Source organism: Sorex araneus, chromosome 4, assembly GCF_027595985.1.
Source record: "Sorex araneus isolate mSorAra2 chromosome 4, mSorAra2.pri, whole genome shotgun sequence".
Lineage (NCBI taxonomy): Eukaryota > Metazoa > Chordata > Mammalia > Eulipotyphla > Soricidae > Sorex > Sorex araneus.
Genome location: NC_073305.1, coordinates 81488415 through 81513419, shown reverse-complemented (window position 1 = coordinate 81513419; position 25005 = coordinate 81488415). Strand labels below are relative to the sequence as shown.

General features: G+C 41.0%; 1 protein-coding gene across 5 annotated transcripts in view; it reads left to right on the top strand.

Annotated features, from left to right (window-relative positions):
- Positions 1-25005, top strand: part of ADGRF5 (adhesion G protein-coupled receptor F5) — a 118706-nt gene that overhangs the window by 47020 nt on the left and 46681 nt on the right. For all 5 annotated transcript variants that reach the window (XM_055136267.1, XM_004605840.2, XM_055136268.1 and 2 more), the window contains exons 2-3: positions 14518-14643; positions 24429-24483. In XM_055136267.1, the coding sequence (XP_054992242.1) occupies positions 14542-14643; positions 24429-24483 (157 nt within the window). In that variant the 5' untranslated portion in view covers positions 14518-14541. The remainder of the gene's footprint in view (positions 1-14517; positions 14644-24428; positions 24484-25005) is intronic.

Here is a 25005-nt window from a genome sequence, read left to right as displayed (position 1 = left end):
AATAGTATGAAAAGAAACTAAGAGATAGGATTCATTCAACCAAGATTTATAATCAATGTCCATGACATATTTTGCAAAATATAGTACAATGAAACATTGTGAGTAGGTAAGCTTGCTTTATATCAAAGTATTATGGATAAGAAATGTGACAGAGCTAGGTTTACATGAGGTTCTGACTATCATGCTTCCCTAGAGAATTAGCCTGACTATTCTCTGGGCATTTTACATATTTAAATGTGGTAAAGAAGGAATCTATGAAAAATGGTATTCTGGGCAAATTAATCAGCTAACACTCCATCAGCTGTTTGATAGAGATAAAAGGAAGGAGTTAGCCCATTAAGATTATTATCATCCAAGTGTAAGTGATAATGTCTAAAACAATTTAATAGCTAAGGAAAATAATGTTTTAACATGAGTTGCTGCTCCCACAACTACTCCTGATTCTTTTGTCCGCTAATAACTATGCGTCTGTTAGCTGGGAACGTGGAGACAAAAGCTAACAGCTTAGTTGCAAATCTGAGAAGAGATGGATTGAGACAGCAGTGTGAGAATGATGAAAAACACATTGAATGAACTGCATTTAGTCCTAAGTGAAAACTCTAGAGTTGAGGAGACATTCCTAATATTTAGCAAAAATATCTGGGTAGGAAGTAAGTTTTGGAAATGCAATTTATAATTCAAACTATGAAGGACAACAAACTCCGAAGAAAAAGGGGATCAGGATAAATATCAAATCAAGAACCCAAGAAATGTCCGGGGTAGATCCACAGAAAAGCAAAAGGAGGGAGAAGACTGAATCATCCATGGACCAGGTGGCAGGCTCAGAAGAGGGAAAAGCAGAACTTTCTGCTTTTGAACAAGGCTCAAATGGAGTCAGAAATCAACAAGAAATCAGGCAGGACATATGTGTGGCATTATAAATCAATAAAGATTGATAAAATTTTAATTAAAAAAGACATCAGGGAGAAACGAGAACTTCTGAAGAATATAATTAGCTTTTTCTTTGTAAAATACTTTCTACAGTGCGTTGGAAGCAAAGTTATATTATCCAGATCAAGAAAATCTTGATATGCAATTTTCTGGGTGCTGTATTTTGGGGGAAAGTATTATTGTTAATATTTGAGTAGCATAAATATTATTCTTTTTAAACAATATCCCCAGAGGGGGAAATGAAGACATAAGAGATGTCCCTAGACATGGAAAGAAATTCCTAATGTCAGGGAGCTATACCAAAGGGAAAAGAAAAAGAAGATGGTGGTGCCAATCATTATAATGGTGTAATATTTTAAGTCACATTCTAAATAACTTCCCAAACTCTCCCTCATCTACTGCGGCCTCAGTCACTCAATTTTGCCCCATAGGTCCTACCACAGACAGACACACAATCTAGCACCAAGTGTCCCAGCCACCCCTGCTCCTCCAATGACCAGACTGCTCTGATCAGTCCATTATTGTTATTATTAACATAATTCAATGCTCTATACAGGGCTACCCTCCATGGCATTTGGAATACACTCCAACATTGTTTTGCCTGGGCTTAGGGAAGCCCTTCCACATGGTAAATGAAAGTAGCAAGATAGGGTTGATAAGAACAGAGTTAGGAACTGAATGTTTTCATAAAGATGGAAATCTCTTGCTTAAAGGTTAAAAACCTCCAGTGATTTACAACAAGGAAAGAGATAAAAGGTTATCTAAGCAGCACACATGTGCAGTGTGTTTTGGAAAACTTGACCCCATTGTGTACAAACAAACGTTCTTCTGTAATCTGATAGCACTGAGCTACCTCAACACAATGTTGCTGCTGGACTGTATTCCAAGGCAAGGAAAATTAAATAGGAAATAAAAATTTCAAGGCAGTTCTTTAATTGGCATTGTGTTTTGCATTTCTGTTAAATAAATATTTAGCTTATAGTTCTGCATGAGCCAGAGATGAGTCATCTAATTAAGTAAGGCCAGCTAAGATAAGTCTTATCACCTCTGCAGTCAAAAATACATATCTGTAAAGGCAGGCTCTTAAAGTTGTATTAAAGGACATGTAATCTGCATCACTACAGTTCAGGGGGTAGATTATTGATGCTATCTGTCCTCACTGCAAAACCACATTTCATGGAGATAAGCAAAGAGTAATAATCTCAGTAAAATTTTCACTTAAACTCCTGAAATTCTAGTACTGGCATCCATCATCTAACATCAAAGGAACTCTGATGTTAGTTCTGAGCTGAGTTATTCTGTAGTGGTAGAATCAAATTATGTGCACATCTATCTTCAGTCTCTCACCCAGTCTCTGGATCAGAAACCCATGTTTTGTAAATGAGCATATAGTCTGTCCTCCAGGTCACAGGGAACAGGGCAAAGGAAGATACCCTTAAAAGAATAAAAGAAGTTGACTATTTAGTCATAAGCCAGTGTTTAGTAAGATGCAAGACTTCCCTTGATATTATCCTCCCATGCATCACAATGAATTCTTTTCTCAAGAAGAAAGCCGTGAATATAAATGACATCACTTACTGTGTAGAACATAAAAGCTAAGCAATTTACATATGGGAAGACTCTCTTCCTGAACTTTGTAACCAAACTTCCTGAGTTTTACAACTCACCATCTCTAAGTCCTTACCTCCCTCATTCTCTGAACCTTTTCCCACATGATTTCCTTCCCATCACCCCAGTGAGATCTACTTTGCTTGAAACACATCCTGTCTCTACCCAATGGATAATCTTATCCTCCACCTTAATGGCCTTTTCTGCACGATTGGACAAGTTGACCACACTCTGCTGCTTGCAACCTGACATTTCCAGGACTCTCTGCCAATTCCCCCTCATCTCTCTTTGTCATTCTTAATTGATCAGCTTCGTTGACTGGATTTTTGAACACTGGAATTGTGTAGGCATAATTTGTTCCTATGTCTTCTCTACTCTTTCTACCATCTTCTTAAAATTTATCCACTTTTATAGTTATAATGACAAGGACTGCCTGTCCTCACTCCTAGTCACTGCACCAGTTTTATCTCATACCCATATACTGATGTTTCCTTGTGTTCTGGCTAAGCCCTTGGACCTCCTTGCAGCTCTTTGAATATGCCTCGCATATTCTGCCTTGAGGCCTTTCCACCTGAAACTCTTTTGCTGGTAAGAGGTTAAGTGACTTGCTCCAGGCTGAAAAGTCAATTAATGGCAAGGTAAGGTTAGAATTCCTGTTTTCAGTTCCCTTGATCAAAGTTCGTACTGAGATAGTCTTCCATTTATGCAGGTTGCTATTCTACCCAGAATATCTCTTAACTGACATCCTATATTTTTCCCCAGTGCAATTGATTGTTTTATTTATAATTTTGCCACTGTAATAATATAGTATCTTTGTGGCCTTGGTGAGTAACTCATACTTATTTTTTTTAACTTTTATTATTGAATCTATTTGTTTGAGCGGGCATCAGTAACATCTCTCATTGTGAGACTCATTGTTACTGTTTTTGGCATATTCAATACACCCGGGTAGCTTGCCAGGCTCTGCCAGGCGGGCTCGATACTCTTGGTAGCTCGCCGTGCTCTCTGAGAGGGGCAGAGGAATCGAACACAGGTCGCCCACGTGAAAGGCGAACGCCCTACCGCTGTGCTATCGCAACGGGATGACAGTGACAGTGATTATTGAATCATTGTGTGATACAGTTGCAAACTTTCATGTTTGAGTTTCAATCATGCAATGCTCAAAAATCCAACCCTCCACCAGTGCACATTCCGCACCACCAGTGTTCCCAATATACCTCCCATTTCCAACTCTCCCCCTGCCTACATGGCAGTTTTCCCCATACTCTCTCTCTCCTTTTGGGCATTATGGTTTCAATACAGATAGTGAGAGGTTATAATTTTTGGTCCTTTATCTATTTTCAGTCCATATCTCCCATCCCGAACAATCCCTCCAACTATCATTGACTTAGTGATCCCCTCTCTATTCTGCTGCCTTCTTCCCCAGCTCATGAGACAGGCTCCCAACTATGGGGCAATATTCCTGGCCCTTATGTCTACTATACTTGGGTGTCAGTCTTATATTATGTTATTTTATATTAGTTCTAAAAGTATTAGTAACTTTTAAAACTCCATGTTGCTATCAGAAAAATAGAGATAATTTAGTAGTACGATGGGATTTTAGACAGAGTTAAATGACACAATCTAGGGAGAAAGCTTAACACCTGAAACATGGCAAGCACCCAACAAATAAAAGGACTGTCATTACCATCTGAACCATCACCACTGACAATTATTTGTGTGTGTGTGTGTGTGTGTGTGTGTGTGTGTGTGTGTGTTCGCATGTGCTTACTGTTTTGAGGCCACAAGTGGTAGTGCTCAGGAAACTGAGGTTCACTGGAATCAAGTGTCCTGCCCAGAGTTGTGAGTGGGGAATTAGGATCATAACTTTAGTCTGTTTTGCTGGAAAGCCAGTGCTCTGTCTCAACAACAGTCAACTACAGGAAGGAGGGAATCACCTGAAGCTAATGCATTCAAATTCAGTCTCTTTCCTAGAGAGACCGAAAATAGCTTTGGATTATTTTGGTGATGATGACTGTTCAGGAGAACAATGACTCCTGAAAACCATGCCCCAGCCTACTCACGGTGCTTAGACAAACTGTACAAGGGAACTTCTGTAAGTGACTTAATATCATTCTTTTTGGGGCCAGAGCAACAGAACAGTGGGTAGGGCCTTCCCTTGCACACGGCCAACCCCGGTATCCCATATGGATATGAGATATCCTTAAGTACCGCCAGGAGTAATTCCTGAGTTCAGAGCAGGAGTAACCCCTGGGAACTGCTGAATATGACCCCAAAGCACTCCCCCCCAAAAAATCATCCTTTATATTATTTTCTCCTCTTTTTCCTTTTGCTTTCTTTGTTTTTCCATTGAAGTATATTATTTGTATATATACACAAACATCCCTAGGAAAAGAATCCCAGAGATTCTCTTCCTGTGTGTTTCCATTTTGCTTTTTCATGGTCCAAGATACAAGATAAAGTTGTCAGCGCAGTGGAACCAAACTGATGGGATAGAAGTAGCTGCTTTTGCCATTTTTCTAAAGCTTTAAATTACATAGCATCTCCAGGACTGGTTATTCCACGTCTGTTTAAACAATTCTCCAAGCTCCATGGCCATCAGTGATTTTATATATGCCAATGTCACCATGCTTCATCATCACACTTAGAAACTGGATGATCACCTGGGAGTGCAGCCTAAAATGATGCTACAGCCGCCATTGTTGCTGATGTTCTGGGAGTAGCAGCCAGGACATTTTTGTGCACCATTAAGGTGGCAAGGAAATATCGTGGAAAGTAACATTTTCCCCCTTTGAAACAGAGACAGCTCTCTCTGTGCTCTTCACTTGATGTGAAATTTTCTTTCTCCATACATAGGGAAATATTGCATATCCTTCAGGGTCTAGCCAGTTCAGCATCTCCCCTGCATCCTTAACTGTAGCCCTGAACCTCACTTTCAAGACTGACCAACTTGATAATACATTGCACCTTGTTACTTAGTAACTAAGTGGCCTGTGTAAGTTCTCTATCTTTCTGGGGCTTCATTTTCTTATTTGTGAATTAGCATTGAAATATCTACCTCACTGTGTCACTGTGAGCAGCAAATGGAAAGAGTATACTTTGCTCTGAGACGGGATACAAACATCTAGTAAATAATGTCTTTTCAGCTGATGTGTTTTATTTCAATCTTTCTTTAATTGTTTCATGCCTTTTCAATGATATTGAGGAACTTTAGGGAGCAACTGCCATAACTCATTTCAGTTTATGAATACATAGCATAATTCCCGAATTCCCTATAGAAGTACTCTTTATTTGTTGCTTTATCCATGCATAGCACATTAAATCAGATGTGTAACACAATATCAAATAACAACCTAAGCTATTGAGTTTCAGCAAAATCTACTGGGTAAATCACCTCTGAGTTCACAGACGCTATAAGCAACTCACTCATCTGCAATGAATTTATTGCCTACTTAAGTTTATCTCCCTATAGAATGATTATGTTTCTGAGGAGAGCTGTGCAAGGCATTAAGATTAGGGCAATACAGAAAGAACAATGGAATGCATAAATATGGATCTGAAAACTTCAAAGGCATCAAAAACAGCTCAAATAGATGCAGATTCCCTCAGAGTTGCCACTCCCCACTGCCCCCCCCCCCCGGAATTTTGTTGGTTTGGGGCAATACTAAACAATAAGCACATGGAAAAAAAATTAAAAGGGAACTCCCCCAGCAATTGGTTTGATGCACAGTTGGGGAAAGGAACCAGGGACAGGTAATGTCCAAATACTCTAGAAATTTCCTTCTTGGGTATTGATGCCCAGTGTTAAGAAGAGGAACTGCATACCAGATAGAATTTATGAACAGAAATAAGAATTGAAGAGAGAACAGAGGCACCAGGATCTAGACTGATGGTCCGACCACCATCTATTTTCTATTCCCCAGAGAAGCCAAAGAGAGGATGAAGCAAAGCTTCTAGGGAAGAAGAATCAAGGGTATTTGAGAGCATGGGAAGGCCAGACTGTGTAGAGTTCAAGAAGTAAATCTTTTCCAAAAGAACTCCCATTGTTGACCAAATTAGCTTGCAATTCCAAAGCAACAGTGACATTGGGTCCTCAGATATCACTGTCACTGCCAGCCTGTTGCTCATCGATTTGTTCAAGCGGGCACCAGTAACATCTCTCATTGAGAGACTTATTGTTACTGTTTTTGGCATATCCAATACGCACGGGTAGCTTGCCAGGCTCTGCCATGCGGGCGCAATACTCTCAATAGCTTGCCGGGCTCTCTGAGAGGGGCGGAGGAATCGAACATGGGTTGGCCCGGTGAAAGGCAACCGCTCACCACTGTGCTATTGCTCCAGTCCATCAGACATCACATGTCATTTTATTTTTATTTATTTATTAATTAAATTTTTTGTGTGTTCATTTTCCTACCTTAATTCTTTATAAAAATTATTAGTGAATCACTGTGAGGTACAGTTACAGACTTACAAACTTTCTCACTTTCGCACTTGCGTTTCAGTCATACAATGATCGAGTACCTATCCCTCCACCAGTGCCCATTTTTCACCACCAATGATCCCAGTATCCCTCCCATCATCCCCAACTCATCCCCCCCTCCCCATCCCTGCCTCTGTGGCAGGGCATTCCCTTTTGTTTCCTTTCTCCTTTTGGGTGTTGTAGTTTGCAATAGAGGCATTGAGTGTCCATTGTGTTCGATTTATAGTCTACATTCGGCACGCATCTTCCAACCCGAGCTCCCAATCCTCCAAAAACCCTTTACTTAGTGTTCCCTTCTCTATCAGAGCTGCCTTTCCCCCAGCATTTGAGGCTGGCTTCCAAGCCATGGAGTAAACCTCCTGCTCCTTATCTCTACTATCCTTGGGTATTACTCTCCCATTCTGTTACTTTATATTCCACAGATGAGTGCAATCTTTCTATGTCTGTCCCTCTCTTTCTAACTCATTTCACTTAAAATGATACTTTCCATGTTGATCCACTTACATGCAAATTTCATGAATTCATCTTTTCTAAGAGCTGCATAGTATTCCACTGTGTAGATGTACTAAAGTTTCTTTAACCAGTCATCTGTTCTTGGATACTCAGGTTTTTACCAGATTTTGGCTATTGTAAACAGTGCAGCAATGAACATACAAGTGCAGATGTCTGTCATTTTTTAAAAATGAATCACTAAGGTATAGTTACAGACTTATGAACTTTCATGCTTACGTTTCAGTCATACAATGATCAAGTACCCATCTCTCCACCAGTGCCCATTCTCCACCACCAATGTTTCCAGTATCACCCCTGCCCCTACCCCTCCCCTGCCAGCCACCTCCCCCTGCCTCTGTAGCAGGCGCATTTCCTTTTACTCTCTCTTTCCCTTTGGGTGTTGTGGTTTGCAATACAGGCTTAAGTGGCCATCATCACATGTCATTTTAAGAGCATATTCTGACCTTGCACAAAAATAAGTTGGTTTACTCCTTCTCTCTCCTCCACCCCTCAGTAAAGCCTGGGTAGACCCAGGCTGATGAAAGATTTCCAGAAAAGCAGCTGATGGAGAGAACTGGTTATTTCTAAGGTTTGGTAGCACAGTTTCTAGATATGTTTCAGGCTGGAGTAACAATAGCAAGTCCTGATGAAAATCACTCCATGAGACGATGTCTGTCGAAACAGACTGCTTCAAGGAACCCACACCCTCATCCTTTCAATGGAGCACTGCTGAGAATCCAGATGACTTATTCCTGGCATATTATTGTAGGAATTACTTTACACTCTTTTTCTTCTAATGTCACAGACAGGAGAAGAGGAAGAGTCAGAGGAGGCCAGGAAGTTGCTCATCACCGATGGAGTGGTGGGTGTGAGATCATCTCTCCCAGCTCTTTCTAAGATTCATACAACTTGATGAGTTTGGCAGTGTTCAGAACTTGTAATTTAAGAGGAGAAAGAAAAGGGGATTGATATGATTTTATTTCTCTGCCTCTGTTTTTGTGACTCTTAGTTATTGGCTGTCTTGCTCAGGGATGTAAAATAAATATGAACTGCATTCTAGTGAATTAAATATTTATAAGCTAGGGGATTTACAGTTAAGGGAGCCTTACCAAAGACATATTGTCTTGAGTTCAGAATGTTGCTGAGTGCTTTGAAAAGGACAGATTTGGATTTTTCCCCCTTATTAGCCAAGTTAAACAGCCTCCACTGACTTCCATTGAGATGAGAATGGCTATAAGGTTGAAGATTAATAAATGATGATTTTTAAAAAAATTTACATTGAATCACCATGAATTAAGAGCTGTTTTGGAGGTTCTAGCAGGGGAGTGCAGCTACTCGTATACCCCCGACCAAGACTGGTTGGTCTCTATTCAGGGAAGGCCGTCCTCTTCCATGGAGCGCGCAGCTTTGGGAAGGACGCACATGGAGCGGTGAGGGAGGAAGGGGACACCTGCCTAGCCAGCCAGATCAGTTGAATCAACCAGTGATTGATTGATTGTATCAATCAATCTGTTGTAGCCAGATCGCCCTCACATCTTGACTGGAGTGATAGCACAGCAGGTAGGGCATTTGCTTTGCATGCAGCTGACTGGGTTCAATTCCTCTTCCCCTTTGGAAAGTCCAAGCTACCAAGAGTATCCCCACTGCACGGCAAAGCCTGACAAGCTACCCGTGGAGTACTCGAGATACCAAAAACAGTAACAACAAGTCTCACAATGGAGACTTTACTGGTGCCCACTCAAGCAAATCGATGAACAACAGGACGACAGTGCTACACCATGAATTACAGAGTTAAAGTTATTTGTGATTGAGTTATGAAAGATTCTTGATGTAGAAGGAAATGTTTGCATTTAGGTCTGTCCCCATCCCTTATAGCTGGTATCAATGTTTTGCTGGAGTAGACTCATGCCATTTGGTTTCCCGCTATTGGTGCTAATGTTGTTAGTTTTAATAGGTTGTTTTAACAGATTTTAATGATGTTAATTTTTTTTAATTTTTAATTTGAGGCTCAGTGATTTACAAAGCTGTTTGTTCATGGTAAGGTTTCATGCATACAACATTTCAACACCACACCCTCCATCTGGGTGTCTACTTCCAGCCACCACGTTTCAAGGTCCCTTCTTCAGCCTCCTGACCTTCTACCTCATAAGATCAGTTCTGTAGACCAGCTCTCTGGTTGTGTTGACTTTGTCCATTTATTGTTCTCTTACTTTGTTTCTTTATAGCCTGGAGCGATAGCACAGCAGGTAGGGTGTTTGCCTTGCACGCTACAGACCCGGATTCGATTCCTCTGTCCTTCTTGGAGAGCCCGGAAAACTACCAAGAGTATCCCATCCACATGGCAGAGCCTGGCAAGCTACCCGTGACATATTCAATATGCCAAAAACAATAACAACAAGTCTCACAATGGAGACATTACTGGTGCCCACTCCAGCAAATTGGCAGTGCTACAGTGGTACTACTTTGTTTCTTTACATCCTGCATTTGAGAGAGACCATTCTGTATATGTCCCTCTTCTCCTGACTCGCTTTACTTCATATTTGCATCATTTTTTTCTTTTTTTGGGTTTTGGGGCCGTGCCCGGTGGTGCTCAGGGCTTACTCTTAGCTCCGTAATCGCTCTAGGCAGGATCAGAGGACCATGTGGGGTTGCCCAGGATGGAGTCTATATCAGCTGATGTTAATTTTTTAATAATTCATTTGTGCAAGAGGACCGAGGGCTAATTCCAGTGATGCTCAGACTGCTTGGACAGGCTTGGTGGTGCAGTGTTCAGGGACCATTAGTGTTATATGGCACTTGGAGTTCTCATGATGCATGAATGGACACAGAACCTCGGGCATACTAGATATGTGCTCTGCCACTTATGCTCTCTCTCTGGCCCTTGACTGTTTTTAAAATAGCTTTTTCCTTAAATTAGCCTTTCTGGTGGAGAACCCCTCCCCAGGTCTCTAACCAAAGTCTATACACAGCTGTTCTCTTTTTCCGCAGTGGGGATCCACAGTAGCCATACACCCTGCATCTCCATGTCTATTGATTTGTGATTTTGTTTCTACCAAATAAGTAAGCAGAGAGAAGAATGCTAATTTAATCAATGATAACCATATCTATTACCTGTATCACTGTCACTGTCATCTTGTTGCTCATCGATTTGCTCGAACTGGCACCAGTAATGTCTCCATTGTGAGACTTGTTGCTACTGTTTTGGGCATATTGAATATGGCGGCGGGTAGCTTGCCAGGCTCTGCTATGCGGGCGGGATACTCTAGGTAGCTTGCCGGGCTCTCAGAGAGGGACAGAGGAATTGAACCAGGTTCGGCTTCGTGCAAAGCAAATGCCCTACCTGCTGTGCTATCGCTCCAGTTCTATTACTGGGGGAAATTTGGACAGTGGAAAATATTGGTATTAACTCATGCTTTATAGCGCCAGACATGACTATTTGGGACTTTTGTAACTCTTACTATGACACTATAAGCAAGCAAACAAACATAAATAATTGGGAAATGATGAAAAGAAAGATACAGAATCCACTCTAGTCTCTCTAGGAATATGTGAGTTCTCCTCTGGAGACCACATACTAAGGAGGGTTCTTGAATTTTTGGTCTTTGAATCTCTCTCATTTGATTTGCCTCAATATGCAACCCTTTAGAACAGTAAACTTTCAGGTCTGAGAAGATTAAGGTCCTCCCTGAATAGCTGATTGATTCTAGGTGCACAATTGCTCTCATGGGTAAAATAATCCTGTCTAATCCCCACAAAAGTCTGCTTTTTTAAAAAAACAAGGGAGGAAAAATTCCTAAGGGAACTAAGCTATGCCTTGCTGTGGTTTCCCTACAGAACATGCGTCTGCTCTTAAACATCTATTCTCATAACCCAAATCGCAAAGCATTTTCCAAAATTCGTTGAGTTACAGAATTCTTTAAAAATGTATCTGATGGCCAAATTTGCAAATTGGGTCAGTTTTCCAGGGCCTTACACTTCCTTTTTTTTGCCACTGGGGAAGAGGATAAGGAGCCCACTGGCATCTGGTGATTGAAATGCAGTTCTCCTTGGCACATACCTCTTGGCTAGCCTCTGTGGTTATCCTGGCTACAGTCTCTTGGCACTCTCTGCTCTGCCAGGGCCAAGGCCTGCCCTTCCTGCTGGCTGCCCTCTGGATTCCACTAACAATCAGGGGGATGACATTGCTGCCTGCAGCCTAGGAGCTCTGGCAGGCTTTCAATGGCCTCAGGCAATTTTGTGAGACAATTGAAAGGGTATAATTACCCCTATCCCATAGATGGAAAAACTGGGACTCAGGGAAGATAAGAAGCTTACTCCAGGAATCAGTTAGTTCCATTTGGAGTATCCTATCATATCCAATTTTGTTTTTTAGTATACACAATATAGGCACAAAGAAAGAAGAGTCAGTCAGGAAAGAAGTCTCTATCAAGTTGTCTCTCCAAGTGGTCCTGAGATCCATCAGGGTTGAGATTATTTCATCTGATACACTACTTTTTCAATGCAACAATGAGCCATCTGGTCACTGGAAAACTTCTTATTTCATAACTGTAACGATAAATTCACCTAAAAAATCAATATATAAAATGGGAATGATTATGACACTAATATTCTATAGTATAATAAGACTGGAATACAATTCATATTTTTATGACTTAGTTCAATATTTTCTGTAGCGATGAGTCAGAGCCTATTAATTGTGGTCATGAAATTAATTTAATTGATTACTACAAGAATTACAAAAAAACTGGGTGAGATAAGATCGAACAGAATTGACAATATCAGCACATATGGAGGCAGCCATGGTAATCATTGTTACCATGTCACTGGCGCTGTTTGTTGGTATAGCATGTGCACTAAATCACCAACTTAGTGTATAGTAGATCTGACCTGCTTTTTTCTTGATTTCTCTTTCCACCTCCTTCACACTTCTCTTTTCCTTTTTTCCCCTCTTCCTATAATCATGACAGTGGATTGATTCCTTAGCTCATGTTTTTTTTTTTTACAGAATATGTCATATCTTTTTTTTAACCTTTTTATTGAATCACTGTGAGATAGATCATTACAAAGCTGTTCATGATTGGATTTCAGTCATACAGTATTCCAACACCCATCCCTCCACCAGTGTACGTTTCCCCAGCACCAGTGTCCCCAGGTTCCCTCCCATCACCCCCACCCCCACCCTCTGCCTGCTTCTATAGCAGGCACCTCTCTCTCTCCCTTTCTCTCTCTCTCTCTCTCTCTCACTCTCTCTCTCTCTCTCCTTTTGTTTCCTTTTGGGCATCATTGTGGTTTGCAATATTGATACTAAAAAGTTATCAAGAATATTCCTTCCTTACTTTTAACTTCAGATCTTGTCCAGTGTGATCATTCCCATCTATTATTGTCATACTGGTTTCTTCTCTATCCTACCTACCCTTAGCTCCCCTGCCTACCCCCCCAGACACACACTTGTGGGTTCTTGAGTTTTGTATATGGAAGATTTATATACAAAACTGAAGGTGCTTAAGAAATCATAGTTTAGAGGTCGCAGTAGAGTACAATGGGTAGGATGTTTGTCGCCCATACAGTCAATCCAGATTTGCTCCCGGAGATCCCGTATGGTTCCTTGAGTGCACCAGGAATGATTCCTAAATACAGAGCTAGTAGTAAGCCCTGAGAACTACCAGGTGTGGTCCTCCTCCCCCTCCAAAAAAGTTATAGTTTATTGTTCAGTATAAATAGAGAGATCTACATCCCTCCTCAATGTCTAGTTCTATTCTTTTTGCAGTGTATGTACGTAGTGCTTTCTCTAGACCTGACACTGTCCACTGACTCCAGTGTACATGACCTGATCTTGTCCCTATGCCCTTCTTTATCTGCAACTAGAACCCTGGGACCCCTGTGCTCTTTTGGGGTTTGCTTATCTGCAATCATTTGTTGGGTCTTTCCAGGGTTGGAGTCCAGTGATTCCCTGCCCCGTTGGCTTTCCTTGGTTCTTCAGTCGCAACAATATGTCCTGCCTTCCCCTGGGTACTGATGAGGGGACAAAAAGAGGCTGCCGTCTATCGGAGCTCACATGTGGAGTCAAAGTGGCACCTTGAAATGCAAACCTGAACAATTTTGTAATGTTCTCTCTCATGATGATTCAATAAAAATAGAAAAAATAAGTCACTGTCATCCCGTTGTTCATCGATTTGCTTGAGTGGGCACCAATAACATCTCCATAACATCTCCATATGAGACTTGATGCTACTGTTTTTGGCATATGGAATACACCACGGGTAGCTTGCCAGGCTCTGCCGTGCAGGCGAGATACTCTCGGTAGCTTGCCAGGCTCTCCAAGAGGGGTGGAGAAATCGAACCTGGGTCAGCCAAGTGCAAGGCAAACGCCCTACCCGCTGTGCTATGGTTCCAGCCCAGAAAATGTAAAACAAAAGAAAAAACAAGGAGGCAGTTTCTTAGATGGGGGCTTCCTTTTATCTCTTACTTTTTCCTACCCACACCCAGCTTTTTTTCGTTGTCTGCCTGTTCTGACATCTTACCTTTTTGGTGACTAGTTTTAATATGACCAATAAAATTAACTAGATTACCTGGCACCTCCCCTTCACTTCCACTATAACTCCTGTGGATATAGGTGATGTCCTGAAACATCAGCTACCTTTGCTCTGTTTACAGGTGCCATCCTCAATCCCTCTTTCCCCCCCCCTTCTTGATGATATCATTTCCTCACCCCAAGTGTCTGGTTGTAGAAATTACTGTATGTAGTACAAATGTTGATGCCGCTTCCTTTTAGTTTTTAAAATTTTTATTTATTTATTTTTATTTTTGAAATTTAATTTAATTTTTAAAAAGTTGTTCAATATTTACTACATTCAATATTCCAAAACCAATCTCACTATACCCCTTCCTTTCTCCCCTCATTGAAAAGGACTGCTTGAATCATAATCTTTGTGACAGGGTTTGCTAGTTCTTTCCATGTTTGATAATATACATTGCTTTGTCTCTAAGTCATCATATTTCCATTTTAGGTAAAGCCAGTCAAACGTGAAGAAATGAAATCCCCCAGGAAAACGACATTGTGCTTCATCTTTATTGTGATTTATTCTTCCCAAGCTACACTGAACTTGAATTTAGAGTCTATTGTTCATCCTGTGGTGAGTAAATTCATGCCTGCTATATTTTTCTGCCACCTTTTTCTGATTTCCTAGGAATGTCATAAACGGAAAATGCATTAAAAAAATTTAGTCCTATGGGAAAAGTCACAAATGGCAAGGGAGTGTGCAGTGAATATAAATAGATATTAGTTTATTGGGCTAAAATTGATATACTCTCAAATCTGTTGTAGTATCAAGGGAATAGCTTTGTATCTTCCAGGGAAATAACCCCGGCACCTGTGAAACTGACAATAATTAGAAAGCAGATTTTAATAATTGAGCAGGACATATGCTCTCAAAAGTTTCCTTTAACATAAGCACCAAACACACATTCTAAAAGGTGTTAATTTGTGTGTCACAATTACAGATTTGTGTAGTTTGAAGGGGGCATAAATCTAGGCATTTTTTATCTAGGCATTTTTGTTGACAGTTATTTAGGTCACTTTCTATTTGGGAAGTTAATGAGTGTAGGTGACTATGAAGATAATAAGAACTCCCTATTCCGTATAGGAATTATTGTACTATTACTTCCTTAGGCTACTCTGTACACCAGTACAAATCATGACTAGGGAATTGATGGAACCATCTCTCTGAAGCAACAACAATAATAATTGTACCTATTTCCAATTAATGCTAGGAGAATTAAGGTAGCTAGTATTTATACTATGTCTTAGAAAAATGTTTTTAATATAATAAATAAGTTATCAATGTGTTTCTCCTCCTATAAAAGTACTTTTCTATTGGATTTTTGAAAAGTATTCTATTACTATTTTATTCACTCTGAAGGCATTTTGGAGCTTTATTGGTCAAATGTCTTTTGTCTTGCTCCATACTTCTTGATTTTAACTCTTTGTCATCTATTATAATTGTTTGGGGTTTTTTCAATTTTTTTGCCACACCCAGAAATGCTCAGGGGTTACTCCTGGCTCGCACTCAGGAATCACTCCTGGCAGTGCTTGGGGAACATTATGGTATGCTGGGGATTGAACCAGGGTTGACTGTGTGCAAGACAAACACCCTTCCTGCTGTACTATCGCTCTGGTCCCAGTCATCTATTATAAATGTTAATCCTGTTTTTTTATTATAAACTGATCTTATCTTTGCCTTTTATTTATTTTTAATAAATAAACACATCACTTTGCTTTATTAGTTTTCTGTAAACAATATGTATTTGAGAGGTTTTTCCCCCCTTTTCTAAGTCAATCTGACATTAATTACTGAAGTAAAGCTTATTCATTCTTTTTTTTTTAATTTTATTGAATCACCGTGAGATAATTACAAGCTTTCATATTTGGGTTACAATCACACAATGATCAAACACCCATCCTTCCACCAGTGCACATTCCCCCCCGCCACGAATATCTCTAGTATACCCCCCCTTTCCCACCCTCCCCCTGCCTCCATGGCAAATATTATTCCCCATACTCTCTACTTATGGGCATTATGGCTTGCGACACAGACACTGAGAGGTCATCATGTTTGGTCCATTATCTACTTTCGGCATGCATCTCCCATCCTGACTGATTCCTCCAGCCATAATTTTCTTAGTGATCCCTTCTCTATTCCCCCACCTTCTCCCCTCTGCTCATGACGCAGTCTTCCAGCTATGGGGCAATCCTCCTGGGCCTTATATCTATCTATTGTCCTTGGGGTGTCAGCCTCATGTGATGTTATTCTATACTCCACAAATGAGTGCAGTCCTTCTATGTCTGTCCCTCTCTTTGTGACTAATTTCACTTAGCGTGATACTCTCCATGTCTATCCATTTATAAGCAAATTTCATGACTTCATCTTTCCTAACAGCTGCATAGTATTCCATTGTGTAGATGTCCAAAGTTTCTTTAACCAATCATCTGTTCTAGGGCACTTGGGTTGTTTTCAGATTTTGGCTATTGTGAACAGTGCTGCAGTGAACATATAGGTACATGTGTCATTTCTACAGTGCTTTTTTGCATCCTCGGGATATATTTCCAGAAGTGGTATTGCAGGGTCATATGGAAGCTCAATTTCTAGTTTTTGAAGGACTGTCCATATTGTTTTCCAGAAAGGCTGGACCAGTTGGCATTCCCACCAACAGTGAAAGAGTGTCTCTTTTTCCCCACATCCATGCCAGCACTGGTTGCTTTTGTTCTTTTGAATGTGTGCCAGTCTCTGTGGTGAGATGATATCTCATTGCTGTTTTTATTTGCATCTCCCTGAGGACTAGCGATGTTTCATGTGCCTTTTTTTCATGTGCCTTTTGGCCATTTGTATTTCATTTTTGATCACATTTTAAATGCTTCCTTTCACTTTCAGAATTTGGTTTTATAATTTGGTCCTTTACTTCTTTTCTGCCTTTTGTTTGTTTGTTTTACCTAGGCTTTCTAGATGTTTTCTTTTGCTCTCTGCTGTCAGGATATTTACATTGTATTGTCTCCTTCTGAATTCTAGGACTCAGGATGTGCTCTCCTGTGGAGTGTTTGCCCCTGTCAGAAGAGAGAAACACTGAGCCTTCCTGTGGCTACCCAGTTAGGCTAGGAACCCAGTTACACTAGGAAAAAGAGGAGAAAGCCGTGTGTGAGCCCATTTCAGCAGCAGGGTTAGAGCTTCCTTGGGTTCCTGGCAGTTATAGCTGCCCCTCCCACTCTGCTAAACTTCCCCTTCCAATGGTGACCCTAATATAGAACACTTTCTGTATCCCCATCTGCTTGGGGACCAGACCGGCTAGAGGAATTGCTTATGGAATCTGGACTTCCTTTTCCTGGAAATTTTAAGCATGGCCAGCCCTGAAAGAATTCTCTTGCTCCCTCTAAGCTCCCTTCCAGATACATATTTCCTCCTCTTAAAGGCAGAGCAGAGCTTTAGGAAAGGACAGTGGCGTCCTTTCAATTTATACTGTGCTAGCTTCCTCCAACTGACCTTCCTACCTTTTTACTTTATTTATCCACTCATTTATTGATGGTGTTTGGATCACACCATCTGTGCTCTGGGATCACTCCTGGGGGAGCTCACGGGACCATATATAACTTTGGGCTCAAACTCAGTTCAGTAGCAGCCAAGGCAAGTAAGTGACTCACCTACTGTACCGTCTCAGATCTCCTTCTACCCTTTTATTTTCGACATGTGGTGATGAGTTTTCCTTTACATAGTGATAAAATAAATAGAAAACTTAGGGACTTGACCTTTTTGGCATTGCTATTTGGGGACCATGCCCATCAGGGCTTGTCATCTTGATCATTTTAAATCATATGGTTCAGCAATGTTGACTAACAATCTTCTTAATGCAGTGCAGCCATCTCTGATCTTGCAAGGCTTTTTTGTTTTTCACTTTTATTTTTTTCTTTTCAAAATTTTCTTTTGTGAAAGCACCAGTGAACTACAAAGTTATTCACAGCCAGGTTTTGGGCATACAATGTTCAAAAATCACTGCCTATTATATAATAGCCCCTTCCTCTCAGTCTCTCACCCCCTCCTTTCTGCTCTCTGTTATTGTGATTCGGGCTTTTCTAAAGACCACATATAAGTGGAATCACAAATAGCATTATTTGAAATTTTGTGACTGGTTTATTTCACTTTCTAAAAATGTAACTATGGTGTAATATGCCTCAGAATTTCCTTCCTTTCTTAAGGTTGAGTAATGATCCATTGTATGTATAGACCACATTTTCTTCATCTGTTTAACCATCCATAGACAGTTTGCTTTCACCCCTTGGCAATTGTGAATAATGTAGATACATCCTGGCATGGGAATAAGAGGGTTCTGAAGTGTGTTGATAAAACTTCTCAGACTTCAATAGGCAAATGGGTCAAAATGGAAAACTTTTTTTTTCTTTTTGGGTCACACCCGGTGGTGCTCAGGAGTTACTCCCACCTCTGCACTCAGGAATTATTCCTGGCATGCTCTGGTGACCATATAGGATGCTGGGAATTGAACCCAGCTCAGTAGCATGCAAGGCAAATACCCTACTCTCTGTACTACTGCTCCAGCCCCCAAATGGAAAACTTCTTAAAAGTGACAATTTTTAATTCAGAAAGTCCTAGTTAGGAGGGGACACAGACCTTGGGTTTCTGACAAGGGGTCTGTGTCCCAGCTTCAACCAGCACATATGTCTGAGCAGCCAGGCTATCGATTTTAAATTTGGACAACATTTGAGTCTGAAGATCTGACATTCGCTAGCTTTAGAAATGTAGTCATAAGTCTTCATCTCCCTGACATTTTCCTCTCATCCTCATATCTTCCTAAAATATCGCAGTGAGGATTATCCTTGCCTCTATGCCTTAGCGTTCTAACTAGCACAGAACAAGCATTTAAGATTTTATAGCTGTATTGACGAGCACAATACACAAGTTCATGTTTTAGAACCAATAAGCCTGTGCTAGCATACCTAGTGCTATCAAATTCTCACAGATCAGTGCTGAGAAAAATGATCCAAATTGGAAGCAAAGACATCAAATTCCAGGTAAGAAAAGGGGTGTTGACTGGCAGGTCTTAGGGAGGACAGGTGAGATTTAACAGCAGTTGGATCTTTCAGGGCTACCTTGATAGCCATTAAGTCCTAGAGTTTTCTTTTCTACACATAAAATGTCACATTTCATTCCTGGCTATCTATAGCCGCTTTTTTTTTGGGGGGTGGGGGGGTCACACGGGCAATGCTCAAGCCTTACTGCTGGTTCTGCACTCAAGAATTACTCCTGGCAGTTATAGCCACTTCTGATGAATGTCAACCTTCCCCAATTCCAACACACACATACACACACACACACACACAGGCACGCACACACACACACACACACACACACACACACCCCACCACCACCACCACCACCACCACCACCATCACCACCACTGCCGCCATATTTGTATGAAATCATCATGCCCAATAGGTGGGGCTTTTCCTGGAATTGGTGACCTTGCATCTTCCGGTTGAAGTTTATCCATCAGGAAATTCCTCTGAAGGGAGCTGGGCATTGTCTCTTGGGCCCCATCTGGGGATCCCTACATGGACTTCAGAGAGAGAGAGAGAGAGAGAGAGAGACGTGAATGGAGGCTCTGCTTTCTTGTCTGAAGTTACTTAGCTGAGGGACTGGAGTGATAGCACAGCGGGTAGGGCGTTTGCCTTGCAAGCAGCCGACCCGGGTTCGAATCCCAGCATCCCATATGGTCCCCCAGCACTGCCAGGAGTAATTCATGAGTGCAGAGCCAGGAGTGACCCCTGTGCATCGCTGGGTGTGACCTGAAAAGCAAAAATAAATAAATAAATAAAGTTACTTACCTGAGCATTGTAAGTCAGGCAGAATCTCTGCTCCAGTGTTGCTTCTTTTCAGTGCATAAAATATAAAATTAAAGACATATTGGGGTCACATGAGAATTCAGGAAGATAAGGTGAGTCCCAGACCTGCTGGACACACTTGCACACACACCCTTGCCAGAGACAGCACTGGCATCTGATATATCTTGGCACAGAGCAAGGAGACTACTTTTATCTGAAAGTAGAGGAGCCTTAGAGTGAATGAATGATTGTTTCCACTAGAGATGGGAGGTGGAGGGTGAGTTATCAGTGTGGTGCCAGTATTTGGCTTATTGGAACCTGAGCCACGTGACTGGGAAACCCAGATCTTGTCACTTCTGGCATCAGGAAGGAACAAAGATATTCATTCTTACTACCAGGGATACCTTGTAGGTGATCCTGTTTTCAGTATTTTTTGTTTTCAGTGATTTTTATTCTCTCTATTGTCCAAATGATGATAGGACTCAAAACCAAATGTTGGAAATTCTCAATAAAACTTTTCGATCCTCACAGCATAATAAAAAAATGCAATAAGTGACCAAGATTAAGAAGTAGCACTTTGCAGAGGTGCCCCCTTGAAAATCTCAGACAATCACTGCAAAAGTAATCAGGAAATTAGTTAAAAATCAGTGATCCTCAGGCTTCAGAGATAGTACAAGGGCTAATGCACTTGCTTTGTATGCAATTGACCACATTTCAGTCCTGGGTTCCCTGCACACTGCTAGAAGTGACCCCTGGATACATAGCCAGGGGATCCCTGAACTCTATTGAGGATGTCTCAATACCCCTGCAACCCCCACCAAATAATCAGTATTTCCATCAGTATTTCACAAAGGGGGACTCTTCATTGAGGGATGTGCTCTTTCGGGGGGGGGGGCAGTTTTCTTTGCCCTACTCCATCAGACGAGCAAAGGAAGGCAGATAAGTTCCAGTCTTACAAAGCTTTGAACCTGAGAATGGGAATGAACCTTGAATTTACCGTACAACGGCCTGTAGCAAGTTTTCCTTTCCTTAGTCCTGCTGGGAAAAGGAGAAAATGAAAAACCTCAATTTTAAAATAGTGATCCTCAGTGGTGGGTCTTCTTCTTGGCTGGTGTAGTAACCCCAGATCATAGTCCATGAAAAAAGAGCAGGAGTGACTTCCCCGTGGCTTTTGCCTCCTTACTCCCTGGAGAGATGCTTCAGGAATTCCGAGGAAAAGCCTTTTCTAGAGCCTGGCTCAGAGCCCCAGGGGACCCCAGGGGAAACGGCAGGAACCAGCCAGATGCTTTGGATTTGCTCCTTCCCACTTCCTTTACATTGCAGCGCAGCTAATGTGACAAACCTCCTTGCAAATGCAGACGCTACTGGGATTTTGAAATTCCAGACACCACGAATTGCTCTTCTATTCATTTCACCAAGAATATTTATGAACTGTTGGGCACATAGTGCCTCCTCCAGCCTCTGTGGATGTTAATATAACTCCTTGAGGAGGGGATAGAAAGGGGCTATAGATAAAAAGAGAAATTTCCCACTTCAGGGAAATTTGTGGACCTCTCTGTTGGCTGTACTTTCTTCTCAGTGAAATGTGAGTGATAGCAGCAGAAGTCTTAGTCATGAGAATGAAATATAAAATACCAAGCAACTAACAGTGTTTGCAACGGGATGTTGAGAACAACTTACGAAGGATTAGTTTAGTATATGTTTTGTAAGACTTAGAATGAAGGGCTGACACACAGAAGGCAGAAGGAACTCTGCCTTAGGTGGGTTCATAGGTATTTTGACTTCATGATGAAGGACATACGCCAGGAGGTACAAACTCATCTAGAGAGACACTGAGGAGGTGGTGCTCTGCAGAGTCTTGAAGGGGACTATGATTGAAAAGGATGTAACAGGAGAACCCTCCTGGGAGCAAGACAAGTAGGTAAAGACATACCAGGTCAAGGCAAGTCCACCTCACGGCCACACCCCACTTTCTGCACTGTGGAGTAGGCAGTGATCCCAGAAGCAAAGTCAGTCAATGGCAACTCTTACTATATGATGAAAGTAGGTGGTTTTTGTATAAAAGAAGCAAGCAGCATTCTTCCAGCAGACACGTTCCTCGGCAGCGCTGGCAATGGTGCCCCAGATTATCATGATGCCCTATGTTGGAAAAGCACTTGCTAGGTCACCAGGGTTATTCCCAGGGCCTGACCTATATCAGTCATTTCATTCTCAGAGCAACCGTATGAAGTTATTTCCCTCACAATATGGTTTGTAAGTATTAAGGCACTGAGAAGTTAAGTAACCCCAAGGTCACACAGCTGTTTGATGGTGGAATCAGGATTTAAACTTAATGTCTTCAGATTTCTTGGTCTTAAGATAATCATCAAGATATATGTGTCATGTGCAGTTTACTTAAATCTTCCAACAACCTTATGAAGTTATGGAAATGAGGTTATGGTTATGAGGTTAATGGAACCTAAGGCTCAGAGAAGATAAGTAACTTCTTTAAGATGGATAGTTGGGGCTGGAGCTATAGTATAATGAGTAGTGCATTTGCCTTATACAGGACCAACCTGGACTCAATCTCCAACATCCCATATGGTCCTCCAAGCACTGCCAGGAATAATTCTGAGGGTAGAGCTAGGAGTAACTCCTGAGCATCACCAGGTTTGGCCCCCAAAACAACACCCCCAAAATTGGATAGTTAAATAAGTGGTCGGTCTTGTTCCCAGGCAGTCTGTTCTAGAGATAATCTCAGAACTCCTGTGTCTGAAAGTAATAACAGAACTGTCCACGCAGTAATGACTGAGTGTTTAAGATGTAGGCAAAGAGGACGAGGTAAGTACATAGCCATTCACATTTTTTGACAGGGCCCAAATTCAGGAAGTCTGAAAAACCTGAATATGTTGACTTCTTCTGTTCTTGGATCTAAAGACTGATCTACAAAAACTGAATTACAGATTCTACTGCAAAAGCAACTGCATTTCATTTTCCCTACCATTCAACTGCTCTTTGCGTAGTATCCACTGAGCATAAGCCAGAACTTCCCTCTAATATTTTGGAGCCTCTGAGCAGGAAGCTGTCATGTAAAGATGTCCCCAACTTTAAACTGTACTATGAAGCTGTAGCAATGGAAACACTGTGATGCCAGAATAAAGATAGAGTCTGAGACCAATGGAATAAAATTGAGAGTCCAGAGACTGAACCTCAGGTACATGGACAGCTAGTCTTGGACAGAGGAACAGAAATTATAAAGTGGAGAAAGAAACATCTATTCAACAAATGATGTTGGGAAAATTGGTTGGTCACATGCCGGTCACATGCAAAGAAATGAACTCAGACACCTCTTGAACACTATATAAATAATCCAAATCAAAGTTCACTAAGTACCTAGATATAAGATTTGAATCCATAGAATCCATAGACTATACTGAGGAAAACATAGGTATAATACTTAATGACTTTGAATCTAGAGGCATCTTCAATGATTCAATGCCAATGGCCAAGCAAACAGAAGCAAAGATAAACAGATGGGAAAACATCACCAAAATACAATGATATCTCACAGACTGGAAGAAAATATCTGCCTACCATTCATCTGACAAAGTGTTTATATATAAGATACATAAAGCAGCAGTAGAAATTTGGGGGGAAAACACTCAAAAAACCAACAAATCTCATAAAAAAATGTAAAGAACAGATGAACAGAAACTTTCTCAAATATGGCCAAAAGGTATATGAAAAATTGCTCTGCAACACAATTATCAGCAGAAAAATGAAAATACAAAATACAGAGACAGGCACACATCACAGAGAACAGAAACAACCCGTGTTGGATGAATTTGGGAGAAAAGGAACCTTCATTTACTGCTAGTAGTAATTTCCACTGGTTCATTGGAAAACATTATACACGGCTCTCAAAAACTAGGAAGTAAACTTTCATATTACCCAGCAATTGCACTTCTTGGCATCTATCCCAATGGCCCAAAACTCAATTCAGAAAAGGCATTTGTATCCTTGTGTTCGTTGCAGCATTATTCACTGTAGACAAAATTCAAAAACAACCCAAGTGTCCAAGAATAGATGACTGAGTTAAAATAAAATGATGGCACACACATTCAGTGAAATATTAGTTAGCTATAGGAAAAGGTGAAATCATGCAATTTGTTTTTGAGTGGATGGATCTGGTGAGTATTATGCTGAGTGAAGTCAGAGGAGAGTGACAGACACAAAATGATCTCTTTCATATATATATGCAGATATTTAAAAAAAACTAGTAAGGAAATGAAAAATTTGCAAAGGCAACAGAACCTGAAAACTGGTTTTCAGAGGGAAGCTTACCATAGAGGGAAATAGGGGAAAGGAAAGACTGGAATAGGGTAGAGGGAAGACTAACTGTGAAGGAGCGTATGGTGCTGGTATTTTTTTTAATGCATAAAAATCATACCATTAACAGTTCTGTAAACCATGGCACCTAAAATAAAATTTTTAAAAAAGGAAAAAGGAAAAGATGTCTCTAATACTAATGGACCATTTTCTAAAATGTTCTTCTAGACTCTTCATGAACATGACCTGGCAGGGGAGTTGTCACTGAGGCAAAAGCGAGAAGGTAGGTAAACTCTGTACTTCGTCACCTATTCTTTTAAATCCCACCAATGACATTTTCTGTAACTTTTTAGAGCACAGTGATCGAAATTCAATTTCCATGCTGCTTCCAAATTCAATTTCTAGAAGTCCTAAAGGAATGCCACCAAATGACATTAAAGCGATCTTAACTGCAAAATGCAATTCCCCTTCATACCATCACAGCTCCTCACATCTTCTCTGACTTTCTCCTCAACTGTCTCCTACCACCAAATAAAGCACATTTCTCTCTTGTTGATGCAGCATTTTCCACTGCGTCTTTTTTGTCCCCCTTTAATTTCTTCTTCTCTGACTCCAGTTTTTATTTTGTGGATTAAATTAAGGTCAAGTTTCTTTTCTCCTCCAGTTTTCCCACTACATTCCAAAGAGACTGAGGCTGGAGCCTCATAAAATTCTTCATAGACTCCCAGTAGTTTGGGAGTTAGACTTCAATAGTGGAGTTTCATCAGATCCCGCCCCCAGCACATTCCACTTGTTTCCTTTTGTT